This window comes from Lagenorhynchus albirostris, chromosome 8 (genome assembly GCF_949774975.1).
Source record: "Lagenorhynchus albirostris chromosome 8, mLagAlb1.1, whole genome shotgun sequence".
Lineage (NCBI taxonomy): Eukaryota > Metazoa > Chordata > Mammalia > Artiodactyla > Delphinidae > Lagenorhynchus > Lagenorhynchus albirostris.
In genome coordinates this window covers 99085179-99099395 of record NC_083102.1, presented here as the reverse complement: position 1 = coordinate 99099395, position 14217 = coordinate 99085179, and the positions used below count along the sequence as shown (strand labels likewise).

Here is a 14217-nt window from a genome sequence, read left to right as displayed (position 1 = left end):
TCGGCGCACCCTTTGCCCCAAGCTGCTTCCACCTGGCACCTCCCAGAGCCTAAGAGCTTAATTCCCCAGACGCTCCGTGGGTGCAGGTGCCTCACTCCAGGCACACGTGCACACTGGCTGTCCTGCGTGGGAGGAGGCTCCCCATGGCAGGGGTCAGGGGGGCCCTCGGCCCCTCCCCGAGAACTGAAATGCAGGAGGCTGACTTGCAGTCACACATTGACCTTTATGCCTCCTCAGGTGGCTAAGGGCTGGTCAGAGGTCTGAGGGTGCACACATGAGGGCTACAACAGGAGGGATCGGAGCTAGGGCCGGTGTAGGGCAATTCTTACTCCAGAAGCAGGCACGGATGGGCTGGGGCAGAAAGAAGGAAAGACAGTAGAACAGGCCACCATGGTTACTTTCCCTAAACCGTATCAACTGAGGTGCACACCGGGGCCAGCAGACAAGAGTGAGCCACGTGGAAGGACACGCAGTGTCTGTTGATGTTTTCACCTCTTCCTTCACATACTTAGATGGGGGCTTGGAGAGCCCAGGCAGAGGGACAGAGAAATGGGGAGCACAGAGCAGGTTCCAGAAAGACTGCTACCAAAATTGTCATGACCCACTCTGACTTTGGTCATAAACTCTAAGTTCACTGTTCCCAAGGGTCACTGAAGCTACAGACACTGTCCCTTAAAGCCAAGAGGAAAAGGAAAAGAAGGCAAGTGCACAAGAAGACCTCTAGATGCCCCTGCTCAGACCCGCCCCCGTAGACTGGCAGTGCCGTACCCCTTGGGCAGAGGTCACTAAGAGGCTGGCCCTGGGCAGGCTTGGCTCAGTGTCTTCTGTTGGGGGTCAAGGACCAGGCTGGTTGGGAGGACTTGGGAAGCTGCTGGAAGCACATCTGGAGATCACCAGGTTATTGCTGCATTTGGGGCAACAGAGGCCGAGCCACCCAAGCCAGAGGGAGCCCGAGGGCCTGCCCTCATCAGGGGGATCCCATTCCTAGAAAAGTGCCGTACACAGCCCTCACGCCGCCTCTGCCAGCAACGAGGAAGTCGCGTCTGGGAGGGGAGGGGAAGCACAGCCCCTGGGCTCGGCCAGCAGTCGGGGCCCTTTACTCAATTAGCTCCACGTAGTTGGCGGGAAACATGCCAAAGTGGCCGTCCGGCCCGTAGCCACGCCACCAGCCTTCGTCGATCACCTCAATGCCCGTGATGAGGTTCTCAGGGTCGAAGGAGATCTCAGTCTCGTCGGCTGCAAAGAAGGTGAGCCCAGATGCGGTGCTGAGGGCCCTGGGCCAGCCGGCCCTCAGCCTGTGCTGACGCTGCTCCTGGGGCCACTCCCCCAGCACACACCTTCCTACGGGGCCCGGCCCTGGGCTCACTGTCCCAGCGAAAGGCTGGAGCACAGCACTTCCACACATCAGCCTGCTCCCTGAGGCCTCTACCCAGGGTCAGCAGGGGCACCGGCATCCAGGCCTGGCCCCTCTTCTCTAGTCGCACTTTCCGGCACTAGGACAAGGCAGGCAACTGGGATTCACACCAGTGGACAGCAAGTAGCTGCCCGCAGCATGTGGGAGGCCTGAGCTGTGCAGGGCACCCACCCACTCTCCCTTCGCACCCTCCTGCCTTCACTTCCGACACGCCCCGGGGCTCTCCCCTTGAGGGAGTCCGCAAATCCTGCCTCCTGATCTTGGGCCCTGTGGTTTGAGGTGGCAGGGCTGCAGCACGTTACCTGCCTGGTAGTCATACAGGGCCCGGGCACAGAGCCCTTTCCCACTCAGCCCCGGGTAGTGGTCAATGCGCTCAGAGCTGGTATCTTGCTGCTGCACCTGCCCACGGATGGGAAAGAAGAAGAGAAGTCTGGGATCGTGGTTACCCAGATTCAACCCTGCCTGTGACCAGGGCTCACGGCAGACCTGGGGGGAGGGCACACGGGGCACGGGATGCTCCAAAATTAAACAAGGTAATTCACAGGTAGGGAGCCACGGAATGGGTACGGCCAAGGAGCGCGTTTCCGGGCACATGGGCCCTTCACACATCTGCCCTGCTGCAGAGAACCCACCATTGGAGGCTCCTCGTAGAGGGTCTCCTGCTCTGGGGGCTCCTCGTACACGGCCTCCTCTTCCGCCGGCACCGAGCACGGAGGGGCGCTGGGCACCGGCTCCTGGCGGAGATCTGCACGGGAGGACACGGCCCACTCTGACCCAGGGGAGGGGAGAGGACATGCCACGTCTCCCTCCCACCCCCAACTCCCCACAGGGCAGCCGAGAGCCTTGCCTGCCCTGGGCCTTGAGGTGGCGTGAACTGACTCTCTGCTGAGGGGGGTCTCCGGTTGGGTGAGCTGCTTCTGCAGGAAGGGGCTCCTCAGCTTGCCTGCAAACCAACGGTAAACATCGAAGACATCACACTGCTGGAAAGGGGGAAGAGCCGAGTCCTCTCTGCCCCTTCTGTGCCCTGTGTTGCCCGGAGGGTGGACCTGTTCTGGGACAGTGGCTGTCATACAGGGAGCGAACAGGGACATGCAGCAGCTGCAGGAATACCACCCGCTGTGCACACATCTCTCACACACACACACATCGTACACTCCAAGCAGCCCCTTGGGGGCCACGTGCAGTGCTGGAGAGCTGACCAGCAGTGCAGTCCGATATAGGCTTTGGGGGCCAGAGAGGTGACTGATGCAGGCCCCTGAGACCCAGCTAACAGCCCAGCGTTGGGGGATTTACAGGGCCGGGGCTGGAGGGTGTCCACTCTAGAGCCACACACGGCCCCTCTTGTCCCACCACGTCAAGAGCAGGAAGGGGACACCCAGGTCCCCGGCTCCCGTGCAAGAAGCAACCCTCATGAGCACGGGCTCTCCTTACTCATCCCTTTCACCTTCTGATACATCTGTCACTAAGTCAGGGGGCCCTGCCCTGGGACCCCAGGCTCCCCTTCAGCCTTCCCCTGCCTCATAGCTGGGCGCAGAGCAAAGTCTCACCTGGCTGGGGGCTGGACATGGGCGTGGTGGACACGGCCCTCTCCTTCTGCTTGAAAATCTCCCGTGGGTGTGCTGGCTGTGGACAGACAGGCTCCTGAAGGAGCGCGCACGGAGCCGGCAGTGAATGAGGATCCGGGAGCCATCGGCCTGCCTGGCTCCCTGCAGCTGTGCAGGGGGTCAGGAAGCAAAACACCAAAGCTGAGGGGCTCACAGGCCTCTTCCAGCATCAGGTGGAGGTCCATGCCGGGCTGAGCTTCTGCCCTTGGCTCTCCTCTCCACTGACGGCCCTGACACACCACGTGTCCCACGTTCTAATCTGCCCCAGCAGGCTGCAGGCCCCTCCCAGTAAGCGCCTCCCTCAGGCCTGCTGGGTGGGGTGTGTGCATCTGGAGGGACCCACACGGCCACCACGGCTCACAGCAGGCAGCCTGTGCACCTGTCCCAGACGAGCCTCAGCTGGTCGGGGACCCGCGCGCATCACTCTGGCCCTCAAGACTCACCTGCTCCTCTCCGCTCCTTGAAAGCACTTCCTGCTGCTCATACTTCCTGCTGGGAGGGGCAGAGGCCAGAGCTGCACCCCGGCCTCGGCCCCCCCTCCCCTGCCCTGGGGGACAGCCCTCGGGAGGGGAGAGGAGGTGGGGGCAGCACCGCCGCACCTGTGGGGCCCGGCCTCGCTGCCCTGCTGCTGGTGGCGCTGCTCCCGGAGGGCGGCCTCGCGCAGCTCCCGCTCTCGGCGCTCCTGCTCCAGCCGCCGCCGCTCCTCCTCCGCCCGCCGCTTCTCCTCCAGCTTGCGGTTCTCCTCCTCCTTCTGCGGGGAGAGGCGCAGGCGGCTGCCCCCTCGGCCTCGGCGCTGCCGGCGGCATGTACCCGCCCAGGCAGCCCGCACGGGCCGCGGTCAAGTGTGGGCTCTACAGCAACACTCGCTGCCTGGCCTTGTTCCCTAACACCTCTGACCCCTAGTTCAACCATCTGCGAATGGGTGCTACCAAGGACATCTGATCTAGGAGCTTATTGTAGGAAAAACCGAGACACAGCGAGTAAACCACTTCCTCCTGTCTGCTGCATACGGGACCAGACCGAATGCCAGCTCTCATCCTCATGCCCTGGGCGGCACTTACCTCTGCCTTGGCCCAGAAGCTGTCTTTGCCAACCCTTTTGATCTCAGACACGGCGTTGGTCTTCTGGTACACAGAGCCCTGAGGCGGACAGAGAATTCACTACAGGGTCGTCGACAGAGCAGAGCACGCAGGTAAGAACTGTTAGGATGGCACCCGGCAGGCGGAGTGGCGCCTGGCCCGGTGGCCCATAAGGAGACTGATACCAAGAGGGCCTGAAAGGCCCTGGAAACCACAAGTGGGGAAGCCCAACCCCAGACAGCACTGGAGGAGTCTCTGGCTGCACCAGGCCCCTGTGGATGGAAGCCAAGGCAGGCAAGGCCCCTTGGCCTGCCTGAGATTCCTGGAGGCGGGGCAGTTCTGAGGCAGGCCTCTGGACAGGGGCCCTCAGACAGCTGACTGCCATGGCAGCGCCCACAGGGTCTCCAAGAACCCCAGCTCCCATCCCGCACCGGGCCACAGGCCCACAGGCGTCCGTCTGCCCACAACTCAGAGGGGCCTGCCCTGTCCACCACCAGAAGCTTCTCCACAGCAACCCCCATCCAGGGCGGCACAGGACACTCTGGGGCCACGGCCTGGAGGGTGGGTGGAATTTCCCCGCAGAGAACCTCTGCGCACACACAAGAGGCTCTGCAACCACCAGGCAGGGCCAAAGGCCACGCCTCATGCCCACCAGCACCCACCTCACCAGCAGGCAGCTCTTGCTCCTGTCAGGCTCGGGGTCACCATCTGCACCTCAGTCCGGCTCCAGGACCGGAAGCCAGGCAGGGGGAGCCCAGCCCCCGAGGGAGAAAGCGCTGAGGGCGGGCCGAATCGGTCCACAGCTAGAACCGCGCGCTCCTGCCCGGCCACCTCAGGCCCACACAGCACTCACCACCGGGGCCTGGGGGCCCGTGTCATGGAAGCGGCTGCTCTCTCCGTGGAAGGTGTAGTTGGCCCCGGAGGCCCTGGCCACCTTCTGCATGATCCACTCGGGCTCCACGTCCTCCTCGGCCCTGGCGTTGACGGTCACGTGGGCCCCCTGCAGCAGGAGCGACACTTAATGAAGAAGCAGCATTGCAATCCCAGGAGAAGACAGGCCGCACGCCTCGGCCTGCACAGCGCAACAGCTGCACCGCGCTCAGGGTCGGGAGACCCTGCCAGGAACCAAGGCACGCTCGTCCCGAGGCCTCAGAAAAACCAGCTGAGGGAAACCCATCGCTCTTGTCCCAGCCTGCGTGGGAGGCCCTTGCCCTCCACGGTGTGGCCTGTTCTGTGCCGCTGTAAGACAGCCCCGGCATTAAAGGGCTTCTTTCTAGTGAATGAAATCCAACCTTCAAAGTCATCTGGAAACAAACACATTTTCTACAAAAAGCAAGTTACTGATTTCTTCTTGAGAAGTTACAACTATGACCTTGCTGTTACTAAATACCAATAAGCTTGGGACCTTCTCTTTCAGCTCCTAGATGGAGAAACTGAGGTGCATCTGAAGAAGCGTTGGCAGAACCAGAAAACAAAGTCCTGAGCCTCCTTGCCAGTAACCAAAGAAATGCAAAGAGTAAGCTGACAAGTGAACAACAAACGCTTTTTGATACAAAATGCTTTTGAAGTTAAACAAGGTTCCATTATATGATGACTGAAATAAATACGTGCAGAAATGGACCAGAAAGAATGCGTTAAAGGGAACATGCACGTTGAGGTTGCGAGCAGAAGCAGCTTTCCTTCTCGTCCAAATCCTCCTAGTACTGCTAGAAGTTTGTACTTATAAAACAAATGCAGCCCAAGGCCTAGCCCCGCCCCAAGACCAGCTCCAGCAGGGCCTCCTCAAGGTCCTTCGTCCTTCCTTCCCGCTGAAGCCAGCTTGCAGGTGGCTCTGGCTACCTCCTGGGCAAGACGAGAGCAGCCTCTGGCTACGCCCTGAAGTCCAGACAGATCATCGGGACGTGAGGCACACTTCCGACTCTGGCTGTGATTCCCGCTCACTCACACCCTGGAACCTAGGGACCTGGTGAACTCTGTGAGGTCCTGTACAGAGCAGCCCTCACCTTCAGGAAGCTGGCCATGGTGCTGACGTGGTTGGCGCACGCTCCCTTCCGCACGTCATTCACACCCTCGCCGGTCTGCAACACAGCACACCCAGCATGACCCGCCAATTCCTCGGTGTGACCCAGGTCTCCCCGCAAAGCCACTGCCCACTCCAGGGACTCAGCAGTTTCCCTGTGTCCCGGGAAAAAGCAAACCACAACCCCAAAGCAGAGGACACGGTGAGCCCCCATACCTCCGAGTCAGGGAGGTTCTTGGAGCAGGACGGTTGCCAGCGTCCACTGTGGGGCGTTGCCTTAGAATTCCCTAGTCCCCACCCAGGGGGCTCCACTTCACTAGAGCCCCTGTCCTATACTCCCAGTGCCCTCCCAGCCCTAATCCAGGCACTCTGCTCCCTCAGGATGACTACCCTGAAGGGGACAAGAACATGAGTGCCCTGTGATTGTGTGTAGTCCATTCACAGGAGTAGTTCTGGGCTGGAACAGTGAATTCTGCACTAGCAAGGCCCTAGGTATTCTTTGGGCCACACTGAAGCAATCCACTATTCTGTTCAGTCACCAGATTCAAGCTGTTCTAACGTCAGGTCCTCTTCCACTCCACTCACAAAAGGCAAAGCACAAAGGAAGAAAGGGGAGTTTTTCCAGGTCACACCTAGGTGAGAACTCAGAACCCCTCAAGTTCCACATACCCAGTTGATGAGGACAAACTTGGGCAGGCCGGAGTTTGGGTCCTTCACTCTGCAGAAGGCGTACATCACCTTCCCACTGTTGAGCTCCTCCACCATTTCCTCCAGGCCCCCCTCTGCAGCAGTCACAAGGAGAGTCAGGGGCAGGCCAGGCACCCCACGCCCACCCTGGCACCTAGTCCATCAGGAAAGGGAACCCCAGCTGCCTCTAAACCAGGGTTCTCAGCCCCATCTGCGTCTGAACCAGATTCCTAGGACTACCCGCACTAAGCTGACTTATGAGAACTGGATGGGACCCAGGATCTGCATTTGTGAAAAGCACCTCAGCCCCGCTCACCACAACGAGAGAAGCCCCTAAGAGGCAATGAAGACAAAGGAAGGGAGGGAGGGAGGGAGGGAGGGAGGGAGGAAAGAAAGGCACCTCAGGTGATTTTTTAAGCCACACTAGTCTAAAAACCACTCCTGTAAACCCACACGTAATTCTGGAAGTAAAAATGTCATTTACGCTACAAACCAGGCAGGCACCAGACCTCCAAATGGAGGGGCTCTGCAACAATTTTACCAATGCCTGGACTCCACAAACCGCCCTGGAATAACAGGGCCTGATGTGAGTCACCCTGCCCTTACCCACGTCTGCTCAGACTCCAGGGCCACCCAGAGGGTCCCAAGCAGATGTTAACTCTCCGCCATATAGGGCCTCAGCTCTTAGACTCTCTGAGTGGGGATAAGGGAGTGATGGGGCATAGAAATGAACCACCCTATGCCGTTCTCCCCTGACACTCAGGCTGTGAGCCCCAGCATGTACTAGAGTTTTGGGTTCTCATCAGGTGTCCCAAACCTCCTCAGACCGTGAGAAGGACCTGGATCAGGTATTTTAGCTACAGGGCTCCAGGGAACCTGGGGCAGTCCTGAGGCCCTGCTCTGGGCTCTTACAGCAGAGCCTGTGAATACCACTGAGGATGGTGGTATGAAACTCAGCTGAGCTCTGCAATTCTCAGTCCCCTACGGCATCACACTGCACCTGAGACCACTGTCAGTGGCAGTCCTTCTAGAAAGAGGACCACTAAGGAGAGGCACTCGAAAGAGGGAGACGTTTTCTACCAACAAGTCACCAGAACCATTCATGGGGCAAGCAGAGAACATGCTGGTGAACATGCACTGAACAGTGAAGCCGTGTCACTCAGGTCAGGTGAGCTGGCCTTGAGAACGAGGAGTTAGGGGTATCAGGTGGGGGGCCTGCAGTTTCTACCCCTCTGCCCAGCACTGGCCAAGAGCCTGTTCTTCCCGAGGCACTTCCTATCATCCCGTATTTGAGTAGCACTTTTCCAGGTCACCCTGTCCCAGTGGACCAATGTGCACTGATGTGACCTCTCCTGGGTAAGGGTGTGCCCAGCAGGAAGAGGACAGAGGGAAGGATGTGTCCGCACCTTCTCCTCCACCACGAGCACCCAGCTCTGTGGGACTGTTACCCTCCCAGCTGCAGCCCAGGGCTAAGGATGCAGCACAGGCCCGGCCTTGGGCTGCCTGCAAGCTGGAGTGGGCTGGCCTATCTCCCATCTCAGCTCTTCCAACTACAACACAGACAGAGAGCAGCGCTGCCTCGCACCACCAGGCAGAGAAAGCCAAGGAGAAGGTATTTTCACTTAGAAACATCTGAAACCCAAAGCTGGCCAGGAGGAGCTCTGAGTGCCAGGGGGCCCACACTGCTCAGTGGGAGCCTCTGTCCTGCCTGGCTGGCTGCAGCCGGCCCGATCAGGGCACCAGGGAATTCCTCAACGTTGAATGAAACTGACGTGGGGGAGGCTCACCCTTAGCCAGGGGAGGTGTCACTGTAGTCACGCCACACGCAGGGGACACCTGTGCACCCTGAGTGCCCTTCCTCCCGCTGTGGCGGCTGAAATGCCAGCAGAGATGGAGCAGTGACATCACGACTCCCTCCCCTCCACGCGCCTCACCCTCCCTCCCGGGCTTCTGCCTCCTGATGGTCCATAAGAGCCCATCTGCTTCCTCACTTATCATACTCACCCCCAGTGCCAGCCACACGGATGTCATTGCTGTTGCCTTCGTAGGTAAAGAGGGCCCTGAAACAAAACACAAACAGGCTCTACCACCATCTGCCCTCACTGTGCCCACCAAGGCTTCACGCTGCGCCCCAAAGAGCTCAGCCTGGCAGTAACCCTGTAGGCTGACCCAGACCCCACTCTGAACTACAAGGCGGGACCTCAGTAGGCCGCTGGGCCCCCCAGAGCTGAGCCTTCTCAGCTGCAGCCGGCCTGTTGTGAGGACAAGCCTATGGAGACGGGGAGCATACATCCACTCGGAAGAAAACTAAGCTGTGAAGTTTTATGGCAACCTTCTACACGTTTACGTGTGAAACACCCACCTAGTTACCACGTGTGTGCATTTGAACAAACAAAAGATACCTGCATATTCCTGAAACCAAAGCACCCCAAGGAGAAGCAGGAAGGAGAAATACGTGCATTTCCAATGACCCTGTGTATATCTGTGGTCTTCCGGGAAGCCTCAAGGGTTGCCGGAGCAGGTCTGTCTGGCCTGAGGCCCTTCCAGCACACACAGGCTTTTATCGGTTGCATATGGCACTGGAAACCACAGGGGCCATGACTCAACACGCAGTCAGGCTCCTCACAAGACAGGCTCCCTGGCTGGGCACGTGCTGTATCTAGCAGAGCCTTAGGTCTCCACAGGTGACCCTGGGTCACACCGCCCTTCTCCTGTAAGCCTAATTATTCATAAGAACTCTGGTAAAGATGTGGCCTTATAAATTATGGTAAATTGTATTAAATCTGGGCCACGGAAGGTCCCTTGACCAGAACAAAGGTCACTCAGAGAGAACATTTTAGAAGAGGCGGCTTCTGTGCAGTCCACATGAAGCCCAGACATCTGCATGAACTCTGCAGCAGCCCAGCTCCAGGGAGTGCTGGCAGACCACAGGGTGAGGGTGCTAATCCATCAGACAGCAAGTCAAAGGCAAAACCCGGTCTGGGGTATCATCACCCCACGCTCCACGGCACAGGCCTGCTGAGGCGCGCCAGACAGAAGCTCCAGGGTCAACAGCCTGACAGGAACCATGTCAACGTCCACTCAGCTTCCCCAGGGCCTCGCTAATGCCACTGGGCAGAGCTGCCTAAGCCTGGGAAAGTCAGAAGAAATTAGACCCAGGTCCAGAGATCTGGCTGGGAGGGAGGACAGACTGCCAGGAAAGAACCACTGCTTCCCAGCAGAGGAGAGAGTGCAGAAGGAGAGAAACACTCAGAAAAACAGGGAAAAGGAAGATTGGGTGGTGGCAGACATCCAGCCTCTGGTGGCCAGAGTCCTGACCAGCCTCCCTCCCGGAGGAAAGAAGCCCCTGGCTGCACAAGACAGGGGCCCCGGACAAGCAGCAAGAACCGGAGATGGCTGCTCAGCTTAGCTTTTCCAAGAAGGGATCCAGCAGCTAGCAAAGGCCACGCTCCGTGCCTGCGACCTACCCCTCTGACTTCATTCCCCTCCACCCTGGGCTGCAGCCTAAGCCACCTTCCTGAACGTTCCCGGTTCAGAGGCTCATACCACATTCAATCAACAACCCTTCTTTCAAACCGACATGAAAAAAAAATGGTGTGTTGGCTTGTGCAGGCACATAGCACAAGGAGTATGGGGCACTGGGCACCTTACAGTGCAGGCGCTTCACGCACGCACGCACGCGCGCACGCGCACGCGCACGCACGCACGCGCGCACACACACACGCGCGCGCACACGCACACACACACACACACACACAGTGTCAGATACTGTGAGATAGTGCAGTGGGAGCAGGAACTGAGCAAACATGCCACAAGCTAGGGGAAGAACCACCTGGGGGAACCAGGAGAAAGAGCCGCTATGGAGAGTTGATGCTGTGGCTGCTCTCCAGCCCACCTGGCTCCAGGGCCTGGCCCGGGGCACCCACTCTGCATGAGAAACACGTTATGACCCGCCGAACCGGAGACCACCTGTTCTTGCTCTGATATCCTCTGCCACTTTTTCCGCACCGCTCTCAGTACCCCTACATCAGGGACAGAGATGGGGACCACCCCACCCTTTCTGGTGAAGAGCAAAGGTGACAAGAAAACCAGTGAGGGTGTCTGGTGCATGCCTGAAGGCAGTCAACCAGGGAGATGGGAAAATGTACTGCAGCCAGGGAGACAGGAATCCAGAAAGGCCTCTCCACATCAGAGCTGAGAAATGAAGTTTGGGGAGCCCCCTAGGATGATGTGGAAAGGCGCTCCATGCGGAGGAAGCAGAAAGAACAAGAGCTATGAGGAGAAAACTGCTTTGCAAGTTTAAGGAAAAGAAAGAAAGCTAGAGTGGTGGTAAACAAGTGTGACCACAGCACGGTAAACAGGAGGGGCGGTCAGGAGCCTGTCGGCCATGGCAAAGAGTCCAGGCTGTGTTTATGATGCAACAGGAAGCCACTGCAGAGCTTAAGCAGGGAAGTGACATGGATCTAGATATTTTTTCAGCTAGTGAATGGAGACCTGCCCACATCGACGTGGCCCCAGAGATTCTGCAGACCCAGGCAGCTGGTGTCCTGAAGCTCTTCCCTAAAAGGCCTGGGGGTGAAGGAATGGCAAGGCAACAATGCCCTCAGTGTCACAACAGTACACTGTACAAAAGCCACTCTGTGCTGGGCACCAGGGAAAGTAGACACGAGAAAGCAGTAGCACCTGACAAGTGGAGAGAGCCACAGTAGCTCAGCCACGCCCAGCGGGCCCCTCCCTTGGCAATGGGAAAAGGCTCCCAACCCAAAAGCTGGTCACCTCACTCGATCGTACTCAGCATAGTTTTTGGAAGTACAAGTTCTCAAAACTGGTCAGTGAACACACTTTAAGCAAAAAGGAAGGTAACAGAGAATTACCATGCAAAAAACAACCCTAGCTGCAGGACAGACAGCAGGCCCTATGTGTGGGCTGCCCAGGGCTCTCCCAGAGACTTCAGATCCAGGCTTCCAGTACTATAAAGCCCCTAACACCGACAACCTAGGAAAGGATGTCACTGGGAGGTGGACGGAAGATGGGACCTTTTCCCAAACACATAACCAGCATCGTCCTTTCCTTCATCTCCCCATAGCTCAGGAATATGAAGTATATTCTTCTTGGAGAAAGGGAGGTTCTCGAATACACATTCACAGGGAACCAGGGACTTAAACCCCTCCACCTTCCTGCTTGACCTCTCCAAAGCAAGGCTGCCAGACCACCCTCAGAGGGCCATCCCTGAACACAGAGTTTGGAAGAAGCCGGGCGTAGCTTCCGCTTTCTCAAGGAGGGCTGTGGAGGGCCCCTTTGTTCACGGAAGTCCCCGGGCAAGAAAGGAGAACCTGGCGAAGCCCTCAAGCACAGCCAGGTACAGGATGCATCAACGAGGCCCGTACGGCCGAGACCGGTGGCCAGCGGAGGGAAAGGGCTGGGGACTCACCGGACCCCCACGCCGGGTTTAACCTGCCCACGCACGGTGGGGCAAGGGGTGACAGGGTGGGGACCGCCACCCCCCCGGGGTGTGGCGCAGGTGCGGGGCAGACAGGGCTCCGCGCCCCCTGGCCCCAGCCCGCTCCCGGCCCGCCCCCGGCCCGCCCCTGGCCGCCTCGGCGCCCACCAGTCGGTCGGGGACTTCCCGTTGACCACTTGCTCGTAGGCCTCCTGCAGCGCCGGACCGTTCCGGCTCAGGTTCACAGCCATGGCCGACACTGCGGCGCCCGCGCCTCCGCCGCCGCTTCCGGGCCCGGGCAGCCCGACGCCCCGCCCGTCGGCCGGAAGCCCCGCCCCGACAGCCGGAAGCGGAAGCGGTGCAGGTGGGGCCCGGGTGAGCGGGCGAGTGCTGGCTAGGCGACTAGAGGGCTGCTGGGGAGTTGGGGCCCGCGTGCGGGTCGCGGTCTGCAGACAGCTGGACGTGGGGGTGGAGGGAGGGCGCGGCCTTCTGCGCGTCCCCGTGCTCTGCCCCGCCGAGCCCGGGCGCGCCTTGTGGGTCCGGCGGAGGGACCCCACCCAGCCCCCTGTTCGCTACACTCACGGAGCACCGTGCATTTTATTCTTAAACTCTTGTTGCAGTTAAAGCACTTGCTTGAGAATCCTGGATTCATGACAGGCACGGGATACCCCGATCCTCTGTGTGGACCCTCAAAAGAAATTTTATCTATGAATGAAGCAGGCATGAGTTAATGAGAAGAATAAAAATGAACACTAAGTGATGGTCACACTGCCACAAACCTAATTCGAAGTGCTGTCGTGTTTCTTTGACCTCACCTGAATTTTCTAGTGAGGTAGAGGATGCGGTGGCGGAGGAGAGATGAGAACCTGCCCCGTGCTGGTCCTGTTAACCCAACCAAACTTGGGTCCACTGGCCCCAGTGCAGTAAAGCCAATCTACTGACATGAAGTTGTGGTGAAGGAAAAGTGCAGCATTTATGGCAGGGCGCCAAAGCAAGGAGTCCTGGCAGCTAGCGCTCGAAAGATCTGAGCTCCCCACGCTGGCTTTCAGGGAAAGGTTTCTAAAGATAGGGTGAGGCAAGGGGGCTGAGGGGTGTGTGATCATCTCGTGGACATTCTTCTGATTGGTTGGTGGTGAGGTAACCGGTAATCAACATCGTCAACCTTCTGGTTCCAAGCAGTCTGGGTTGTGGGCGGCACGCAGTCAACTTCTTCCACCTAGTGGGGGCTTCAGTATCTGCAAAAAATAGCTCAAGGATATGGCTCCAAATAATATCTATAGCTTTGAGGAGGCAGTAAAGAGCCTTGACTTTGTTTAGTGGCTGAACTATTATTATTTTGTCTTGCTTGACTGTTTTCCTTTGTTTCTGCATTTTCTCACTTCTCTGATTAAATTTATTCGTTGGAACTTAGGGAAGGCCTAGAAGGCTAAAGTTTTTCTAAAGACAAGAGGCAGGCAGAGGACATGGTGGCAGGGGCGGGGTGTCTGCTCCGGGAAGACCCCATAGGGTCCTGCTCCGTCATGGTCCTGGTTCTTTCCAGGCCCTGGCTGACTGATGGAAGGGGTCCACCATGCCTCAACCTGCACCTGACTATGACTGACCTACCCGGAGGGAAACAGAGACACATGCCCGGCCCACAGCAGCTCACAGCTTCCCTCTCTGCCCTAGAGAACTCCCCCACTTCCCTAAAATTCAGATCCACAGTCCCATAGCCCCTTAGAATTCCATGCTTTGGAATTCAGAGTCGTTCAGCTTTCAGAAAATATCGCATATACCCTTTATACTCTATAAACTCTACCACAGGAACCCGAGCAGAGTCTGGTAATCAAACGTGTTCATTTTTCTGCAGTGACGTCTGAAAAATCAGTCAAGTGGGTTATAGAAAGACTCTAAATAGCCTCATGGCAGTTCAGGTCAGATTTTGCTGCCAAATCAGTTACCAAAATCTTAAGGTGTTGGGGTCTGGACTGTGC

The 14217-nt window shown here is 58.2% G+C and overlaps 1 protein-coding gene across 16 annotated transcripts; it reads right to left on the bottom strand.

Annotated features, from left to right (window-relative positions):
* Positions 1-203: 203 nt before the first annotated feature.
* Positions 204-12567, bottom strand: DBNL (drebrin like). Of its 16 annotated transcripts, none has more exons than XM_060157470.1 (13): positions 12413-12567; positions 8809-8864; positions 6787-6899; positions 6101-6175; positions 4951-5097; positions 4080-4157; positions 3618-3769; positions 3462-3510; positions 2962-3126; positions 2262-2394; positions 2047-2183; positions 1717-1813; positions 204-1236 (listed from the first exon to the last, which is right to left on the bottom strand). In XM_060157470.1, the coding sequence occupies exons 1-13, from the start codon at positions 12493-12495 to the stop codon at positions 1097-1099; spliced, it is 1425 nt and encodes a 474-aa protein (XP_060013453.1). In that variant the 5' UTR covers positions 12496-12567; the 3' UTR covers positions 204-1096. The 16 variants fall into 16 exon arrangements, with proteins under 16 accessions (XP_060013453.1, XP_060013455.1, XP_060013458.1 ...); XM_060157472.1 differs by having other exon boundaries at positions 2047-2159; XM_060157475.1 differs by having other exon boundaries at positions 2262-2357; positions 2962-3055.
* Between the last annotated feature and the right edge of the window lie 1650 nt (positions 12568-14217).